This window comes from Nyctereutes procyonoides, unplaced genomic scaffold (assembly GCF_905146905.1).
Source record: "Nyctereutes procyonoides isolate TBG_1078 unplaced genomic scaffold, NYPRO_anot_genome, whole genome shotgun sequence".
Lineage (NCBI taxonomy): Eukaryota > Metazoa > Chordata > Mammalia > Carnivora > Canidae > Nyctereutes > Nyctereutes procyonoides.
Window position 1 is genome coordinate 52,390,044 of NW_026575125.1, and position 21,650 is coordinate 52,411,693.

Genomic DNA, 21,650 nt, shown 5'->3' on the forward strand with positions numbered 1-21,650 from the left:
TATTGACAAATATACTAAGGAGCTTATGTATATGCTTGTGTGTGCCTTTTTGTACACAGCAGGCAATAATTAGTTTGTGGGGGTGGGGGATGTGGAGGAAAAGAAGAAGGTAGAATTTAACAGTCTCATTACAGCTACTCAGAGCCCAGCAGAGCCTCCCTATTTGGTCTTCTGAATTTCTTGCAGCAGCGAAAAAAATCCCATGATATTAAGAGCATTATTACTCAGCCTGGAGATGGGAATGCTTCGAAACTAATGTCTCCGTGCCTAACAGCTCACTAATCAAAGTGTCTATGCCTCATTTTCCACCCTGGGGAGAGTCCTCAGTCTCACTGTGGCCAGCATGACACACCACCCTGTGCAGGCCTGGGCTGGTGACCTTTTTATCTTGGTCAAGATCCAGATTTTCTTCTTAGTTCTAAATGCCAGTCCAAGTTTTGTGCAGGTGATTTCTTCAGGATTTGTGCTTACATTTTTAAAACTGCTGGCTGCTAGAAGGCTGAAATGTCCCTCAACAATCAATTTTCACTTCAACCACAGAACCATTGGTCCAATGGTGTACTCAGCAGGGGAAAGAAACCCATTTCTATGCCTGGCTTAAGAGATCTAAAAAGTACAGCTAAGATTGAGTAGACTGAGGAAAGTGGAACCTGATTTTAGAAAAGGTGATCCAGAGTAGTGATGCCATTTTGTTTACTTCATAAATACTTGTTGTCATGAAAACCTTTTCAATAAAAGACAATCTGAAGGCTCTACTGATTTCTGGGTGACCATGTACTTTTTCCCTTAGTTCTATTCCATATACACATGATCCCAAAGGATGTGCAAAATGCTCTAAAAAAGCATCTTGCTCAAGTAAATTGTCTATGTATAGGTTGAGTTCAATAAGAAACTATTTTAAACACTTTTTTAATCTTAAGGCTACATCCTATAATTTGTAAAAACAGGTGGCTATCTTTTTAAATCATAAGTTAAAAGTTTTCAAACAAGCAGTTATTTCAAATAATTTGTTTCTGAATTGTTATATTTAGAAAATACTTGCCTTTGTATATATGACCTATTGTGTTCTGTGTACTCTTAGCTTTCTGCCTACTGCCTTTGAAAAATATTGCCTATGACATCATTTTACTCTCTCAAGAGCAACTAAGGGATTTTAGAGCACTTACAGCAAAAGTAAACAACAATAAAATCTTTCTGCTCCTATTACACTTTAAAAACTCAAGCATTTTAAGTGGAAATTTTACAAGTAAGATACTCATTCAAGTACCAGACACGGGTATCATCAATTTTCATGACTTGAAAAAATTATTTACTTCTAACCATAGTTCTCTAAAAGCAAAGACTCAAAGATAGACTACAACATATATGTGCTGTCCCAGATAATTTGGTTTGAAGGAATTATGAGACACAGACTCTGGTTTCTCTACATACAAGTTCTCTTGGGAACTATAATTAGAGAGAAGTATATACCCTCTTCCCTCCAATGTGTCACCAAATATGTATGTAATCAATAGGAGCATGGTGATCTAGACTACAGAGAACAGATTTCAGAGTTGATTCGAAGGTGATACTGAGAACAAAGAACCAGGGAACTAGTACCAAAAGCTACACTGTAATAACAGTGGTGACTGGGAGCACATAGGCTAATTCTAATCGATAAAAGGAGTGGAGGGTACAGTGATAAACGTTCTGTGCCTACTATGTACCAGTTTTTTTTTTTTAAAACAAACTTACAACATTTCTGTAAGGACAGTTTTATTATTCCCATGGTACAGTTGGGAGAAAGTTAGGCTCGAAAATATCTACTGATTTGTCCAAGGCCATTAAGATAGTAAGTGACAGAGCCAGGACTAGAAATGAGTCCTGTCTATATCTGAGTGCCTTACACGATTTCCACTATATTACAGGATCTCTCAAAACAAAACCATGCAAAAGAAAGAAAAACAGAGGTTGTAAATACTGAGTCGCATGTTGTGCATATTGATATCAAAGTCTGCAGGGCAATTCTGCTTCTTAGTTATGCAGACGTGTATGAGCACTCAGGTCTCTGAGAATTGTGTGTGGGAGCAGCAGCCTTCTTAGAATTGAGACCTACAATTTGTATCTCCAACCTGGAGACTTTTAGGGCTCTAATTAGAGTCAAAGGAGAAGGGAGAAGTTCTCAGTGACTGAGTTCCACATTATTGATTCTTTATGATACTCTGCAGCTGCTGAACAGGGGGTATAGAGGGGAATGAATCACTGGGTGCAAAGTGGGACTCAAATTCTACAAATCTGTAATTTCTAGGCCTCTTACTTTAGCAGAGAGGTTATGTGGTAGCACCATAATGAAGGTCTGGGTAGATGTTGAAATGCTGGTTAGAGAGTGCACAAAAGGATTATTAAAATTTTTAGGAAATAATATCTGGATATTCTTCACCAAAATATTTAGTGATAATTCTGTGCAATGCCGGAAATCATTATATTTGTCAGAAATAACTGGTCTAGCATCTATCTTTCTTGAGTCAGGAATTTCTACCTGTGGCCATTAGATGACTTTGACAATAACGCTACTTTGGCCTGGATTACATCCTGACCTTTATGTATGACAATAATGTTACAGACCCACATGGTTTACTTCAGTGATTTTAAAGGCCTCTTGTGCGTCCTCTTGAGACGTGGTGAGGATGGTCTACTTTTGGTCATGAAGCCATTTATGATTGACTCTCCTGGTGAGCAATGGCATACACATCTACAAAATGGAAGAACTGGGCTAGAGGTATTGTGTGTGTGTGTGTGTATATATATATATATATATATATATATATATATATATAATCTGTACCCAAGTTTTCCAAAGTTTATTCCACAAAACAGTGCTTTTGTAGGATATTAACAGGTATTAAATGAAAAAAAGGTGCTTCTGTGGTTGAATTAAATCTAGGAATCCTGAGTTACCAAGCTCCTCATGTTACTTTATTGCAGTACTTGCCAAAGTCTGTGTTATGCTAACATACAATAAATCTTCCTGAACAGAACCATAATATGTAGGTTTACATAAATTATTTGACCATAAAAATCATTTTTCATGGATCATGTCATGGAACTAATTTTCTCAGAACCCATGCCAGGAAACACTAGCCTAGACAAAGGCAAGAAGTTTGTTTAGGGGACAGACTTATGTACATACATGGCTAGTACTTGCAGGTATCAATCTTAATGGAGGCAACTAACCCCAGGAATCAAGGCTGTAATCTTAGGTGTTAAGCAAAATTTGGTGCTAGACTTTTTTCCCCCTCCCTCTCTCCCTGGCCTACTATGTATTTTTCTAAAGTTTAGGTCTTCCCCTCTACCACACTCATGCTGCCAGTAATTGTCTTAAAAAGACCAAATGTAAAAATGCAAAAAATGATATACGAATATGTCTAGCCCATGTCATAGATCCTTCACTGCCTGAAATCCAAACATTTTAGCATAATAACTAAGTCTGTTTTCCATGCAGTTTTAACTTACCTTCCCCATTTCCCCAAATCTGGTCATTTTAATGACTTGCCATTCCTCAAACCCTCCATACATGTTTACTTATGTCTCTGTGCCTTTATTCTAACTGTGTCCTGTGCGTTGAATGCCCCCTTCTCTTCTGTCTCACTCAACTTCTTCCCAGTCAGTTCCTCTTTATCCTTTAAGATTAAGATGTATTTATTATCACTGTCTGTCTCCTAATGTTTAACCTTTTGAGGTCAAAGATTTCATTTTATTCATCACTGTTCCCCCACAATGCCTACCAGAGTGTCTGGTGCATAGTTGGTACTCAATAGATATTCGCCAAATGAATAAATAGATGAGTGAATGGATGGAAAGATAAAAGGACTAGCTAGTTGACTGGTTGGAAGGATGAACAGATAAATACATGGATGGATAAATGCTATGAAACTCGTCTCCTGAAGAATCATGCTGTGAATAGTGTTTCAGCATTGGAATCACCCTCTTGCATCTGGACATGTGTGGACATGTGATCCAAAAGTACCAATGCAGGGCTGCTCTTGAGCATGGAGAATGGTAAAAGAGCTGGCATCAAGACAGTCTTCAACACTGGAAACCACAAGGATATTCATAGCATCCATGGTGATATCAGATCGTGGCCATGGGCTCTCTGAGCCATCTTCCCAACTAAAGAATCCTGGAGGTTGTTAAAACCTGCAGATCTGGGGCAGCCCCGGTGGCTCAGCGGTTTAGCACGGCCTTCAGCCCAGGGCCTGATCCTGGAGACCCGGGATTGGGTCCCATGTCGGGCTCCCTGTATGGAGCCCACTTCTCCCTCTGTCTGTGTCTCTGCTTCTCTGTCTCTAATAAATAAATAAAATCTTTAAAAAAAAAAACCCTGCAGATATGCTAACACTTTTGAGTCTCAGGTGTAAAGCTCAGTCTTGTAGTAGGACAGAGATTTCTCAAATACGTTAAAGTAAACCGCTGAGGAAAACGCTGAACATTTTAAATAAACTCTCACATGTTCTAGGTTTCTTTTCCTTTTTTTTTTTTTTTAGGTTTCTTTTCCTTTTCTGGGGTTTGGCTGCTACATGAAATTCCTGAAAAGCCTACCATCTTCCATGGTCCAGGAAAGGCAAGAGTAAAAGCAGGGACTAATGCCATTTATTAAAAGCTGAGAACTCAAGAGTTGCCTAATGCAAAAATAAAATAAACAAACAAACAAAAAAATAAATGTTTGGAGAGTAATAGGAGGGAAAGTGAGAAGGAGGAAAAGGTTAGAAGAGAAGATGACAGCTCAGGGCAATTCTTTCTTTCTTATTACATCTTGGAAACTGGAAGTATATCCTTGGGAAATACAGAGAAAAGTGAGAGATGGCTGTGCACTTATTATAATTATAGGCTGTTGAAAAAGCCATAGTTAATTCACCAGACGGAAGGTCCTTTTTTGGATATAATTGTAAGTGTGTTTTTATATTAAATTTAGGCAAGGGGTGGTATATACATACAATGGAATATTATTCTGCCATTAGAAACGACAAATACCCACCATTTGCTTCAACATGGATGGAACTGGAGGGTATTATGCTAAGTGAAGTAAGTCAATTGGAGAAGGGCAAACATTATATGGTCTCTTTCATCCGGGGAATATAAAAAATAGTGAAAGGGAATAAAGGGGAAAGGAGAGAAAATGAGTGGGAAATATCAGTGAGGGTGACAGAACATGAGAGACTCCTAACTCTGGGAAATGAACAAGGGGTAGTGGAAAGGAGGAGGGCGGGGGGATGGGGTGACTGGGAGACAGGCACTGAGGGGAGCACTTGACGGGATGAGCACTGGGTGTTATGCTATATGCTGGCAAATCGAACTCCAATAAAAAATATACAAAAATAAATAAATAAATAAATAAATAAATAAATAAATAAATAAAATTAGGCAAGAGGTTCAGATTCCTGAAGCAATTAGCAATGTGTTTTTCAAAAGCAGCCAGAAATGAACTGTGTATAAAGAAAGGCCTATCCTTGTAAATGAGCAGTTCATAGCCTGAAGGTAGTCTGTAAGTGATCCACTTCGAGACTCCAACCACCCTTAGAAACACCAAAAAACACCAAAAGCTGATAAGAAAACAAGCAGTGAACATGTAGATAGGGCTAGAAGCACAAAGGTAAAAAGTTCTGTGTTTTAAATATCTCTGAGTTAAGGTGATCCCATCACCCAACAGTAGACGGAACACTACAGACGAAGCCAGTTAGAAATCTTGAGGCCTAAACACTAAGCAAGCATCAGCTGTAGAGTACCAGTTCTTAGAGAACTAAGATACAAGGATAACCCTTCTGCCCTCTACTCCCTCAATAATCTATGCATCCAGTCTACTTTTAGACACATAATATATCTTACTTCATTGTAACTGAGATAGCTAAAATTATTATGCAAGTCAAAACACTCAATTCTAGACTGTCTAAACTTCTGAAGGCAGTGGATACATAATCAAAAGAAAGCTGATAAGCTTTTTCTGTGACTTTAGACCCAGGATCACAAAATGAGAGTGTCAGAAAGGTCCTTTGTAAATCTCATTGTCCCAATTTTATGATGGAAAATTGCCATTTTAGAATATATTATACTGTTTTGAGTGACAGAAAGAATAAAACAAAATTATAAGAATTCTCCTTCAGTATGATCAGAATGTCTATGTTAAACCCAAATCTTATGAAAAGGGAAGTCTACTGCTAGAAGAAGTACATTCTTCTAATGTAGAAGGGCCACTCTACATTTATGTTTTCTTTCCATTGTTTTGAGTAAAGGTGTGATGTACACTGAATTTGCAAGTTAATCATAAACTTGAGAAGGGTTTGCAGCAGAGAATCGGGAAATGTGGAGATAAGTTTAGCAAAATGAAAAGGTTTGTTTTTCAAACAATGGTTTTTAAGTGGGCATATACTTGGGATGCTATTGACATGGTACTTGAACACAATATATGATTCCCTTAACTACTAGAATCAGCTTCTTTAAGTTTGAGGTGATCAAGAGTGATTTCTGGTGATGTTCTTCCTGCCTGTTAGAATAGTTAAATATTATAGGGCACGCAAGTAACTCAGTGCAAAAGCCAACTGGGAAGTGCTTTAACAGCTTACCATTTAAATTACTAGTGACTTCACTGTCATAGTAAGCCCTCACATTTGTCTAGCACTTTGTCATTTACCAAGGATGTTCATGTTCATCATGCCTCTGTGAAAGTGATATCACTAAATTATAAATGAAGAAATTGAGGCTTAGAAGGGGCACAGTAAATAATGGATCTGGGCCTTTAACTTAGATCTGTCTGACTCCAAAGGCAAGGCCACATACACAGTATCAAGAATCGTTGTATCTTGTAGACATTTCTTCAAGTTTGCCTGCCTGAGCTCTATTACCCAGAATGGTGCCTTTGTACACAACTGACATTCAATAAATATCACAGAAGTGAAACTGAAACAAAAGCCATTCACAGCACTTCTCACCTTATTTTCATTGTGTTGACTAAGCCCATTTAAACTTGAGCATTCTATCCAATAAATCAATTTGAAAACCTACTGTACCACTCTTTCCATGAAATTAAGTGACAGATTTATGCTGGACTAATATATGAAGTAGTGAAATTACTCCTTTTGAAAAGGGGTTCACTATAACCATGTCATGAGTGTTTTATAATGGAAGATATCGGGGCACCTGGGTTTCTCAGTGGTTGAGCATCTGCCTCTGGCACAGGTCATGATCTGGGGGTCCTGGGATCCAGTCCTGGATCAGGCTCCCTGTTAGGAGCCTGCTTCTCCCTCTGCCTATGTCTCTGCCTCTCTCTGTGTGTCTCTCATGAATAAATAAAATCTTGTTTTTTAAAAAAGAAAGATGTTGGCTAAAACGTGAAACTAATTTTTAAGATTTGAACCCAAACTTTATAAGGAGTTTTTTTTTTTACCATAAATCTTCACCTATGTTAAAGCAGGCTTACAATTCATATCAACAGATGGAAAGCCGAGGGGCTTCTGTACCTGGGAGCCCCCATCACTTACACACAATTCACAGAGGGCTAAATAATTGAGACCTGAGTGCATCAGAACTCTCAACATAGGGTTGTAATATTCATATGAAGAAAACTCCCTCCTATCAGTCCCTTGTCACCTTTCTTGGCTTCCCTTCTGCATTTCACCCCAGTCCTCCTCCTTCCTCCCAACAGTAGACCATAATTGTAGGATTTCTCCGTAGTACACCAAGCAAATAAGAGCATGGTTGGTCTTTGAGTCAGATATTTGAGTCTCATTTAATGCGGCTGCCTGGGAAACTACTCACAGAGCATCTGCCTGCAAGGTCTGGGAGTACTAGACACTACTTGAGATGGTTCTGCTGCAACTGTCTCAAATTGAACCTGAGTCAATTCATCTGTAGTACTTTGGTCTGTTTAAAGACTATTATTGCCCTGTAAGGAGGGGCAGACAGAGTTATCAGCATGAAGACCCACACAGAGTTAGGAAACAAGTTTGTTTCTGTAACCATGTACACAGGCAGACAAGGTACTGAGCACCCTACAAAAAACCAGAGATGCACAAGTGCTCTAAATTAGCCTTGAGAAAATAAATAAATAAATAAATAAATAAATAAATAAATAAATAAGACTTGAGATGGGGAGGAGAAATGGCAGGATTCCAGGAACTCAAGTTTTCCAGGCTGATAATGAATAATCAGTTAGGAGGCTATAGTTTCAAGCATTCAGAAAAGGGCTTTTTTTCAAGTTCCATTTTCAAATCAAAGTAGACTGATGAGCCTGCTTTTCTCATGAAAGATGCCTCTTTTTGGAAGCTGCAAGAAACACCCTGCCACTGAGCAGATGTGAACATGAAGAAGTGAGGAATTTGGAAGGGGAAAATATACAAGTAAGCCAAGCCTTTCTGGAATGGTGACCGTGCTCACGGTAGACACAGGGTAGGGGACAGAGAGCTTATGATGAATGGCTGCCCTCAAAAAAGCTGTATCTTCCCTCTGTCAAGCTATTGTGCTCTTGAAAAATGCTTTTGGAAGTTATCAATGGATTTGCAAAGAAAAGAAAATGATTAAAAGGCCTGCTCAACCCTGGGGAGAGATGCGATAGGAAACTGGTTCTGCTTGGCAGCCTAGTCATAGGCTCCAAAGAGAAGCAGCTTCTCATTCCAGGTGGCCTGCCCTACAATATAGAAGTAGTTAACTGAGATTATTCCTGGGTGTTCAGGGCCAGCCTGTGCCTGGGTCATCCTGCACCTGTGATTATTCTGGATTCTGTAGTTCTCTCATCCTAGCTATCATTCAACACATAAGGCCAGTATCACTGTGTCCTCTGGGGACTCCATAGTCCACTCCACACTCACTCACCACCCCCTGATGGGTCCTGATCCATCCCTGCTTCACACCTTCTGTCCCTATGCTGAGCCCCAGAGTGGGGCGTGACATGCTTAAGGATATAGAAAGCCATTAGCTGGCTGATGGCCACATAGGATATGAAGGAGTCAGTCTGTATCTAGAGCAGAGCTGGCCACCTCAGAAGTACCAAAGAGGAAAATCTGCTTTAAAGAGAGAATGAGAGAATGAAAGAGGGAGAGGGAGGAGGAGGAAAAGTATCATACCTCCCAGAGTCATCCCTGCTTCATAGCATTTCCGGAGGCGACAAGATGGACAATTTTTCCTTCGGAATTTATCGATGGTACAATCATTTCTGCTGGCACACAGGTACTTCTGTTTCCCTGGAAGAACAAACAGAATAGGAGATGCCCCATTAATGCATTTCCAGACTCTCTCTCCTTTAGTACTTCTAAGCAGAAAGGGCATAAGGATATATCCTGCCAGATGACAGAAGTGAACAGAGAAAGGCCATTAACAATTTGATCACACATAATCACACCACCTGGGTTAATTCGATGCTTTTTTGTTTGGTTTTCATAGGTGTTTTTATAGAGATGCACAACTGAGGTCCTGCTGATACTTCCTTTATAAGGACCACTCACTGGTTTTTAAAAATAAGATATTCTACCTGTACTAAAAGCCATGAATGTCCATGGGAAAGTGATCAATGATGGAAATTACTGCTCCCTTAGCATAACACAGCAGAGACTTGGACTTAGGCAATGTTTCTAGCTCCTGACCTCTGTAATCATGCAAAGGATCATATTCAAGCTAAGATGGTGCCTGTTTTTCATAATAAAATTACAGGTAAGAATTCTATGAAAGAGAACTCCACAAGATTTCTCATTGTTTTTAAATTGTTAGTGATTGAGAGCGAAGGGCAAGATGGCAGAAGAGTAGGGGTCATCAACTCATCTGGTCCCACAAACTTCCCTAGATAACTTTCAAAACAATCTGAACACCTATGAATTCGACCTGAGATTTAAAGAGAGAACAGATGGAATGCTCAGAGAGAAAAGTTTTAGATTCTAACAAGGTAGGAAGGCAAAAAAAAAAATTAAAAAAAAGAATAAGGTGGGGGAGGGGAAGTGCAACTAGCAGGGCTAAAGCAGAGCGGCAAAAGCCTCCAAGGCAGGAAAGCCCAGCCCTGGAGAAGTGGGAACTTTAAAAATCCATGCCAGAGTTTTCTCTGACATAAAAGTGCTTAGCAGGGAACCTGGGCAGAATCGCAGGAGGGACAGTGAAGCCTCAAGATTCCTGGAGTCATTATAAGAGGAGGGGCACCGGGGGTAAGCTCACTGCAAAGCGCGGTCCCATCATGGTAAAGGGCTGGAGCACCACAGCCCTTGGGGCATCTGGGAGAAGCCAGTTAAGTGGGCCAGCTCTGGAGCTGCCTTTACCCTAGAGCCAGGCAATGGACCGGAGGTGGCTGTACTCCATTTCCTTTGGGAGAGGCAGTCCCCGGGAGTGTGGGTCAAGCAGCACAGCGCCCGGGATCCCAGGGCACCCAAGCAGACAAAGCCAGAGATCCTTTGTTCCCCCTAGGACAGGCAGAAGTGGGGAGGGCACAGAAAAGTGAGAACTCTCCTGCCACTGGGCACCCGGGGAGGCTATGCAGATCAGTGCATCTGCGCCTGCCCCCAGGAGCATCTAAGGCCAGTGCAGACTGGGAGACTGTGGTTAGTTACTTGCCGGGAACTTGACTCCAGAGCTGAAAATCAGGCCACTGGCCATTTTTGTTTTTCCTCATGTCTGGGAGAGGCAAGGCCTCTAGGGAACAAAGGCCTCACAGGATAAACCACTCACAATGAGTCTGGCACCTGGCAAGGGGCAGGACACCTCAAGCCAGGCACAGATACCTGAGAATCAGCACAGCAGACCCCTCCCGCAGAAGACCAGCTGGAAGAACAAGGGAAAAGCAAGTTTACTGAACAAGCAGTGCTGGAAAGCTCCAGGACCAAGGGAAAATAGTATAGAGAACTAGAGGTTCCTTTTTTCACCTTTTTTTCCATTATGACTCATTTTATATCAAACTAAAAATTCCCAGTATTTTTTTCTTTTCCCACCTTAACTACAATGTTTTACCAACTCTTCATTTATGTTTTTTCCTTTTTGACTTTCATATCTCTACAATTACATGTCTTAGATATATTTTTCACTTCTGGATTCCCTTCAATGTATTCAATTTAATTTGGTAGATATAAGAGACATGTGTATTTGCTTTTTATTTTTTTCTGCCTCAGTTTGTTTTACAATGGTGGAAATTAGTACCTTCTAAAACACGACCAACATACACCCAGAACCAAGTAGAATACAGTGTTGGTTCATTCCTCTTCCAATTTTCCCCCCCTCTTTTATCTTGTTTATGTTTCTGTGGTCTATGTTGGGGCTTTCTAGAAGTACTGCTGGTTTATATAAATTTGGGATTGAGCATCTTCTAACATACAGAACAAAATACACTCAGAACCAAGAGGATCACCCTCTAGGACCCCTCAGGTAGATTACATTCTTTCTTCACTACCACTTCACATCCCCCCATTTTTTCTTTTTTCTTTGCTTTTCTTTCTTTTTTCTTCTTCTTTGTTTTTGGCTTTTTATTTTTACTACTTTGTTTTAAAATTTGTTTTTCACTGTGGTGGTCCTTTTGTTTTATTTTGTTCTGTTCTTCTTTTTCTTTTATTTTCTGGTCTCTGACCTCTTCAGAATCATTTAGGGTGTATTTTACTTAGGTCATGGATATTTTTGACTCAGCCCACTCATACAGCCACTCTGCACTGGACAAAATGACCACAAAAGAAAGAACCAGAAACAATAATCTCTGCCACAGAGTTACAGAATTTGGATTTAAATACAATGTCAGAAATTAAATTCAGAAGTACAATTATAAAGCTACTGGTGGCTCTGTAAAAAAAGAATAAAGCACTGTAGAGACTTTATAGATAGAGTTGAGTGCTCATTTCTGGGTCCCTATTCTGTTCCATTGATCTATCTACCTGTTTTTGTGCCAGTACCATACTGTCTTGATGATAAAGAAGATGCGAGCACACATCTTGGAATGAAACACACACACACACACACACACACACACATACACACGCACAATGGAATATTACTCAGCCATCAGAAAGAATGAAGACCCACCATTTGCTTTGATGTGGATGGAACTGGAGGGTATAATGCTGAGTGAAATAAGCCAATCAGAAGACAATCATCATATGGTTTCACTCATATGTGGAATATAAGAAATAGTGAAAGGGGTTATAAGGGAAAGGAGGGGAACTGAGTGGGAAAAATTAGAGAGGGAGACAAACCATGAGAGACTCCTAACTCTGGGAAACAAAGGGTTTCAGAAGGGGAGGTGGACAGGGTGTCGGGGTAACTGGGTAACAGGCACTGAGGAGAGCACTTGATGGGATGAGCATTGTGTGTTATACTATATGTTGGCAAATCGGACTTAAATAAAAACAAATGTAACAAAATTTAAAAATTAAAAAATAAATTGTTATTGGTTACATCCCCAATCCTACAGGTTATAAAAATCAAATGGAGATAAAGCTCACTCTTTGTGAAGTGAATCACACCAGGTGAAAGGAAGTCTTCTGCAGCCAGCAGAAGAAAAACAATTGCTGTCATGCATGTCTGTGGAGTTTTCACAGATACACAGACACATACTCACACATGTACACACATGCTCAGACCCAGAGATTCTCAGGATCACAGCTGCTCAAGAAAGGCATGAAGGTCCACTTAAATCACTGATTTTACTCAATATTTTGCCTTCATGCTCCTAACACAGGCCTGGCATACAGGTATACAGCAGGCCCTCAATAAACACTGATGAAATGAATACACTAGTGGAACAGGGATATCCACAAGCACACAGAGTCAGCACCAGATGTAAGCAGACACACACACCCTGCTGCTCTGAAACATGCAGAACTTCTCATGTTCTTGGGCCCTGTGACAGACTGGGCTTGTGCATCCCCTTGCTCCACCCCTTTTTCTATTCAAGTCCCTCTTATTTACTGCTGCACTTTAGTTTATGGGAGACAGTGGGATTTTAGGGAGACTTCTTTTGGCAGAGGAGGCATATCTGTGGTAGGGAAAAGGAAGAAAAATTGAAGAGCAATTGCTGTTGGGTAAACAGGGAGAAAAACACATACATTTAGCTATAGTTTGTCTCTTCTCTCCCTTTTCAGCCTAACATGTACAGATGAAGCACGGAAAACACACGGATTATAGTAGGCTATTTTATGTAGGAGATTCAGTAGTAGCCAGGTTAGCAAAACCTTTGTTTTTCTCCCTTCCTCTCTTCCTTCCTCCTTTTCTCCCTTCCTCACCCTGCTTCTTCCCCTCTCATTCCCTTCTCTTTGTCAAAGAATTCCAAAATGCTAGGCTTAAAGAACTGTTAAAAACCATACATCATAACCTTTTCATTCCAAGAATGAGTTCTGGGACAGTGACTTGCCTGTAGAACACTCAATTGGAGCCCATGATGGAAGAATATTACTACTTAATAGGTACCTAGTATGAACTAAGCCTCCGTTAGCAAGTTTACATATGTCATTTAAATTCATAATCTCAGTAGTGCTTTGAGCCAGACACTACTATTACTTTTACTTAACAGACAAGAAAACCAAGGCCTCTAAGCCAGTACTCCTTCTACCATCCCACAAGATTTTTTAAAGATTTTATTTATTTATTTATTTATTTATTTATTTATTTATTTATTCATTAGAGACACAGAGAGGCAGAGACATAGGCAGAGCAGCAGAGCAGGCTTCCTGCAGGGAGTCTGATGTAGGACTCAGTCCCAGGACCTTGGGATCAAGACTTGAGCCGAAGGTAGACACTCAACCACTGAGCCACCCAGGTGCCCCAATACCACAGGATTTTATTTTTATAAACAGAACACATAATTTACTAACAGTCTTTTTTTTTTAAAGTAGGCTCCACATTCAGCATGGAGCCCAGTTTGGGGCTCAAACTCATGACCCTGAGATCAAGACCTGAGCTGAGTTCAAGAGTTAGACGCTTAGCCAAATGAGCCACCCAGTGCCCCATGAACTGCCTTTTCCTGCTGCAAACTGAGGATTGTTCCATGTACACAGAAAGGAGAGCTTATGAGTGTCATTCAGTTTAGGAGTATCAACTCCCAGAAGGGAGGCTCTGTATCTAATTTCAGTGGGTTCACATCCAGTGCCATGGGTATTCTAGAACAGGCACATCCCCAAAGTTTTGGTGCTTCTGCAACCCTCTGAACTTGTTTTCACATTAATTAGTTATATAGGATCATTACGAATACTTCATTGAAGAATCTCTTCTTCTACAAGAAAATACTCGCTCCTGAACCCTAGTTCACAAAGGAATTGTTGCAGAGCCACTGGATTAGGGCTTCCAGAGGAGTTCCAGATTCCACTGCTGAAAGTAAATCACCCTCTGAATGAGGAAAGTTACAGTCGAAAAAGTATGAAAAAAAAAAGTATGAAAGCACTAGCTATAGTTTTTACTTAGTCCCAGAGTGTCTTTTGGCCTAAGTCAATGTGACCTAAAACACAGATAACCTTTATAATTTACTCAGGAACAAGGGCAAAGCTCAGCACAACCAATGTCACCATGCATTTAACATTCATTGAGCATTTATTATGGGCCAGACCTGGTATTAGCTGTTGAGGTTACAGGGGAAAATCTCTGTTAAACAAAAATGTTTCAGTCCCTGATAACAGATAGAACACTAGGCTGGAAGTCACAAGATTAGAATCCTTGTTCAATCTTATTACTAACTCACTATATGACCTTGGACCAGTCCTTTATCCTCTCTGAGCTCTATTGATAATATGTAATGGTTGAACTGGAAAATCACTAAAACCTTTTCCCAGCTCAAGAGTCTTTATTATTTTATTTTATTTTATTTTATTTTATTTTATTTTATTTTATTTTATTTTATTTATTTTATTTTATTTCTAGTGTAGTTAACATACAGTATTATAGTAGTTTCAGGCATACAATACAATTCAACAATTCCATATCCAGCTCAAGAAGTCTCAAATGATACCTGGATTTTATCCTTAATATATTTGTGGAGGCTTTCATATAAAGGTCACAAGTATTACCAATAAGTAAGACATTAAGCAAAACAATGGTCTCTTGTCCCTCAACTCTCTTTTCTAGGATAGTAACTTAATGTAACACTGCCTCTTATATCTGCAGTTATTCGGTCTTTTCTCTTTGTTTTCTACAGTCCTTCAAGAAATCAAGGCATTTAACAGTATCAGAGAGGCACTGTTATTGCAAGTCATATGCAACATTATGTAAAAATAACATGCTTATACATGTGTGTACCAATGTATGTGTGAATGCACATGTGTATGGGCATACACTCACAATGGGGTTCCTGAATTCTATCTTTGTACATATGTGTATGTGTGATCACATGAAGTATATAACATATTAAATCATATGAATGCATACATATGACACCTGTGTTTCTTTTCATCAGAATAGTAACTTTAAAGTTTTAAGTGACACTGAATGTTGACAGAGTAGTTGAGGGTCCCAAAGATGGATATGGAAGGAATCTCCTCCAAGTGGAATTGTGACTCATCTGTACAGTTTGGATTAGGAACAAAAATGGATGGAACAACCTCTCAATTTTGCTTCCAAACCATTTCTCCTGCCTGAATTACCAACTTCCCCAAATGATGGCAGAGCCAATGTACAATCACTGGGTTGCTGTTACTTCTTTTCTATTTATTCTACCTCTCCAATATGGCTGAAGTTAACAACTTTCTTAATTATAGCAGTTAATTAAAATATAATACATAGTAACATAATTATACATATTTATTTATATATAGTAACTGTAAAACACATAACATTTAGTAACAATAAGTGAAAAGTAGGATATAAAATATAATAATATAAGGTTAAAAATGTCTCCCATTAGCTTACAAAAGTTAATCTTGTACAAAGTGGTATAATAAGGATTATTGTACACCCTATTATATAACTAACAAAAACGATGCTAAAACAAAACTGATCTTCCTGGCATCACACTTAGTTTGCTCCAAATCACAGTCCATAAGGCTAAACATCTCCCAGATTGGAAAGAATTTTAAATAGTATTTCATCACAATACACCCCCTCCTCTGTACAAAGCTTGAATCCCCTTTGTAACATCCCTGTAAAGGGTTGCCCCACCCTTTCATGAATTGCAGCCCATTCCATTTCTGGATTCTGTCATAAGGCTGCTCCTTCCAGGAAACTCAGTATTTGCCTCCTGGTAGCCAGAGCCCCACTGGGTCTAATTAGAACTACAACATCTTAGGACTGTAAAATATATTAAAAGCCTTATAACAAAATGCTACAGTGTGATGCCTGACTCTTCGTTTATGAAAATGGACACTAAATATTGAAATGATATGTCCCAAGACATAGGAAGTTGGTGACACAGCTAGAGAAAAATCTGGCAACTGCATTCAATGGAAATGTAGTATGGGTGGGTGTAGCCTCAAGACAGAGCACTCTGTTGGTGTTAGGTATCTTTGTTCATTGTCTAGTAAGTATATGGCCTGTGAATGCCTTCTCAGTATTCAGTTGACAGAAGTATAAGTGACATTTGCACCTGCCTGCTCCAGGTTGGCCCTAGAAAATCCTCTATTCCCATGTGGTAGCTAGCCTAGGTGACTGAATAATTAACACAGACAACACAAACTCTTATCTATCTCCTCCTTCTCAGATTCTACAAATATTGTACCTAGCTCTTTGACACTGTTGACCTCCAACAGCAAGGTTATATCAACAACCTATAATCAGTCTCACAAGAAATGTCATTGTGAAATTTTTGGCAAAATACAAAACTCTCCTCTTGCATTGAAGGAAGTAAGTCTACACTCTAGAATTGCAAACAAGTTGCACATTTAATGCTTGACAAATCTCCTATTAGAACAGCTGCAAACCCTTGACTACCATGAATGATCACATAATGGGATATCATGAGGTCCTCTGCATGTCAGCTGGCTCTGAAATCCTTGACTGCCTGATGGTGTTCTGCATGTTTCTTCATTGTCCTATTCTTCCATCATAAAGCTTAAGTAAGATCCAAAACTCCAGCAGTAACAGAGGTCATGAGACCAACTTCGGATATTTTTTCCATAGACTTCCCACTTCTATTGGTTTTTGTCATCCCCATTGGTGCTGCCTTGCAGTATGAGTTGAGGTCAATGTTTGACTAGGCTTCTTTTAATATGTTCATTTTGAAAAATCCTACTTAAAGCAGATCAGGTAAGGCAAGGGAGTTACCCACCACCTGCAGTATCATATTATGCAAATGAGAGGATCAAATCACCATGTTCATCATGAAGCTACAGAAAAGACTGAAGAACATAGGACTTCTCACACTTAGCATCAGTTTAGTGTGAATGTGGGACTTACATGAACGAAACTAAAAAAAAATATTGAGGAATATAAGAGAAGATCCGAATTAAATGGAAAGATGTATAGTATTCCTAGATAGAAAGATATAATATTGTAAATATGTTGGTTCCCTCCCCCTCAAGGAAATATACAAATTAAAAACAAGTAAAACAAAATCTCGACAAAATAGTCTCAAAGTTTACCTGAAGAAGTAATATGTGCAGTATTGCCAAGACACTTTTGATAAGGAAGAGTCGTAAGACTTTTCCTATAGAACATTTGAAGTATTATAATGCCATAATAATTACAGCAGCTTGATAATGGCTCCAGTATAGATTGATCAGTGGAAGTGACCAGAAAAGACAGAAACAGACTCCATATATATGTTATTCGAATCAGTGAAGAAAAGATGACTTATTCACTAAATGGTGTCAGAACAACTGGCTAACCATTTAGGAAAGAGAATAAACTTAAATTACTAGTTGAAACCAAAATAACTCCATAGTATGTCAATGAAAACAAAAACAAAAGGAAATCATTAAAGTACTATTAGAAAATATAGGTATTTTTTAACTTTTAAAGGTAAAAAAAGGCTTTTTAAAGGACAGCAATAATGAAACATAAATGAACATTTTAATAGACTTGACTTGAAAACATTTAAACTTTCCTATAAAACTTAAAGACAACCACAAACTAAGGAAAACATATTGGCATCAGATATGCAAAAACAGTGGTCAATTTCCTTGGATGTATAAAGATGAACAGTGCAATAGAAAATGGACAACAGACATGAAAAATAAAAGAAGAAATATAAATGATCAATAAAATATGAAAATTGATTTCAGCTTCGCTAGAAACCACAGGAATGCAAATTAAATAAGATATCACTTTCATAAGTCAGATTGGTAAAGAATAAATAACAAATATTGGCACAGAAATACTACTGGTGGGAGTATAAACTTTTAAGAGAGTGGTGAAACATATCCAAAAAAAAAAGGTTAAATACACATAACCTTTAAACAGTAATCCCATTTCTTGGAATCTTTTTATAAGAAAAGCACAAAATATAAGTTCAATATAGCATTATATAAATAGGGACTATTGGAAAAATTCAAATGTCCAACATTAAGGGGATGATTAAATTATTCCATATTTATGAAGTAGAATGCTGTCCAGTTACTTTTTTTTTAACTTGGAAAGGTGTTAACAATATTCTGTTTTGTAAAAACAAAAACAGAAATGAAGTTACCAAACAAGCTATTTTATTGAATCCCACCTTTAATACCTAAGGCTTCAAAGCACATCTATTCAAGTTCTTTAAAATTTTATTTATTTATTTATTTATTTATTTATTTATTTATTTATTTATGAGAGAGAGAGAGGCAGAGACATAGAGGGAGAAGCAGGGTCCCTGCAAGGAGCCTGATGTGGGACTCAATCCCAGACCCTGGGATCACGCCCTGAGCTGAAGGCAGATGCTCAACCACTGAGACACCCAGGCGTCCTACGTTTTTTTTTTTTCTTTTTTCTATTGCAGTAAAACCTTTTTACAAGTGAAATATTACATAAAAGCACTCTACACAGTAAAACCTTTTTACAAGTGAAATATTACATAAAGGCACTCTACATAGAAAACAGATAAAATTAAACTTCATCTGCCTGAAGAAGGCATAGGAAAAACTTAGAACTCATCCTGCTACACACACCTCTCCTTTTCTCTCCTCTGCAGCCTTAGCATTGTGGAATACCTTAAAGAAACTCTGTAGGAGTCCCCAGAACTTTAAGAAAAAGTTAACCCATCCCCCAAGTCTCCTATTTTATGGATTAAGAAACTGAGACTCAGAGAAGGAGGAGGGGGAAACCTTGCTTAAGTCTATAGCATGAGTCAATGTCAAAATAGGGACAAGAATCCACGCTTTCGTATTCTTAGTCCAACAGTTTAATGCTTTTCTCATATAAAGCATTATACAGATCTTATCTATTATTATTTAAATAATGAACTCCTTGAATGTCAGAAGAGACAAGGACCTCTGCAGAGATCATCTAGTCCAACATTCTCATTTTGCAGATGGGGAAACCAAGATTCAGAAAGCAGAATGGACAAGACCAAGATTAAGTAATCAGTCAATGACAGTGATGAGATTAAAACTCAAGCCTCTTGCCTACTATATTCTCTACACATTTGCTTTATTATTTCAAAATAATTTTCATATTCATTATCTTGCTGAGCCTTTCTTCAAAGGAGGGAGGGTACAAACTATTATCCTCAATTTATATATGAGGAAACCCGAGATACGAAGTGCTTACTGATACCAAAGAACATAGCTCAGTTTCAATCTAGGGTACATATACTTTCTATTTAACCACTATAACTGAGAAAATATCTTATTTGTCTCTGTCCTCACTTATGTGACCTGAATGTTCTACATCTACCCATACTACCTCTTCAAAGTGTGAAGAATGAGTAACACTTGACTTCCTGGGGAGAGTAATAGAAAGAAGGGGGGAATCCCACTGTGCTTTGGTTGGGTACTATTCAAGGTACCTTCAAAGATGCCACTTCATTTAATTCTCATCAAAACTCTCTTTCTTGTAGCTACTATTCCTATTTTAGAATTGAGGAAAGTAAGTCTCAGAGATGCTGAGTGACTCACCTACAGTCACCACCTAGTAAGTGGCAGAAGCAGGATCAGAAACCAGGTCTGTATGACTTGTGATGTTGATGTTTGCCCTTGTCAATGCATTATCTCTTCTCAGATGGATCCTGACACTATGCTTCAAAGACAGAGGCAGGGCAGAATAGTAAAAAAAGAGGAGGAAAGAGGAAGAACTGAGGACTAGCCTTTCTGTTACACTGAATCACTATGTAACTTGGTGCATTATCTCTACTTCTCTCTTGACCTTGGTTCCCTTAGTTTGGAAGGGAATGTGGTAGGCACTAAGAAAATAGTAGCAACCTAAGGAAGGGTGGGTTCAGAAGTCTTCTACTCATAGTGGAATTTATGATGCGTGTCTCAGAGTTCTCTTCAGTGTGATTCAAGGAAGACTGGAGTCAGTCTGCATTCTTATCTTGTTTTTTTAATCTCAACTCTTGACTTTAAGGGCTTCCCCTGAAAAATAACACTACTCTATAGAAAAAAGGAGCTAAGTGCTGTCTCCCCTGAGTGACCTACATAGACTGGAATAAGCCCAAGGCCTGTTTAGGGTCATGCATCCTATAGATATAACTTTTTCTGGAGCCAGGACAGCCTAGAACCTCTGGCCTAATCATCCAAGGACTTCTCTTCTTTGAAAAGCAATTTCAAGCATTGTTGATGCCTTGTAAATTTTCCCCCCAAGATACTGCTTTTGGGCCTGTGGAACTGGCTTGACAACACCAGGCACACAGTCTGGACCTGCCAAAAGGAAATTCTTCTGTGAAAAGGACTTGAAAGATAGCAGAGTCCCTTTGATTCCATGGATGTGACCATCTTCCCACCTGCCCTACCCACTCAGAAACACGGTATCAGTTAACCCAGTACCATGGATGGGCTCTCAGCCAACGCTTTATAGGGAGGTTTCTTAGGAATGTTTATAAATAATAAAACTTCTCATTTTTTTGAACTAATGGTTAACTCTAGTGATAGGGAACAGGAATCAGGCCCAGATTTATCTCCTTTGCCCAGATTGCTCTCCTTTGCATAATCTGTCCCTAACTCCCTAAAATGGAAGTGTAAAGACCTGTGGACTGACAATCAGAAGAGCAGGAGTCAGGGCATCTGCCTGGCTCAGTTGGCTGAGCCTCCAACTCTTGGTATCGGCTCATGTCATGGTCTCAAGCCCTGTTTGGGGCTCTGTGCTTGGCACAAAGTCTTCTTGTCCCTCTCCTTCTGCTCCTCCTCCTATGCTTGCTCTCTCTCTCTCTCTCTCTCTCTCTCTCAGAAAAAAAAGGATCTTAAAAAACAGAAGAAGAGCAGGTGTCAAATCCTGGCTCCAACTGCCCCCAACAAGTCCGAGCTTTGTATTCTCATCTAAAAAATGAGAATAAGGGGATCCCTGGGTGGCGCAGCGGTTTGGCGCCTGCCTTTGGCCCAGGGCGCGATCCTGGAGACCCGGGATCGAATCCCACGTCGGGCTCCCGGTGCATGGAGCCTGCTTCTCCCTCTGCCTGTGTCTCTGCCTCTCTCTCATTCTATGTGACTATCATAAATAAATAAAAATCAAAAAAAAATTTTAAAAAATGAGAATAGGGATGCCTGGGTGCCTCAGCGGTTAAGCATCTGCTTTTGGCTCAGGACGTGATCCTGGAGTTCTGGATCGAGTCTCACATTGGGCTCCCTGCAGAGAGCCTGCTTCTCCCTCTGCCTATGTCTCGCCTCTCTCTCTCT

General features: G+C 39.2%; 1 protein-coding gene across 1 annotated transcript in view; it reads right to left on the bottom strand.

The window, feature by feature from the left end:
* The window catches only part of AR (androgen receptor), a 190,627-nt gene that overhangs the window by 29,500 nt on the left and 139,477 nt on the right, over positions 1-21,650 (bottom strand). Inside the window, exon 3 of the mRNA XM_055337856.1 lies at positions 9,093-9,209. Within this exon, the coding sequence (XP_055193831.1) occupies positions 9,093-9,209 (117 nt within the window). The remainder of the gene's footprint in view (positions 1-9,092; positions 9,210-21,650) is intronic.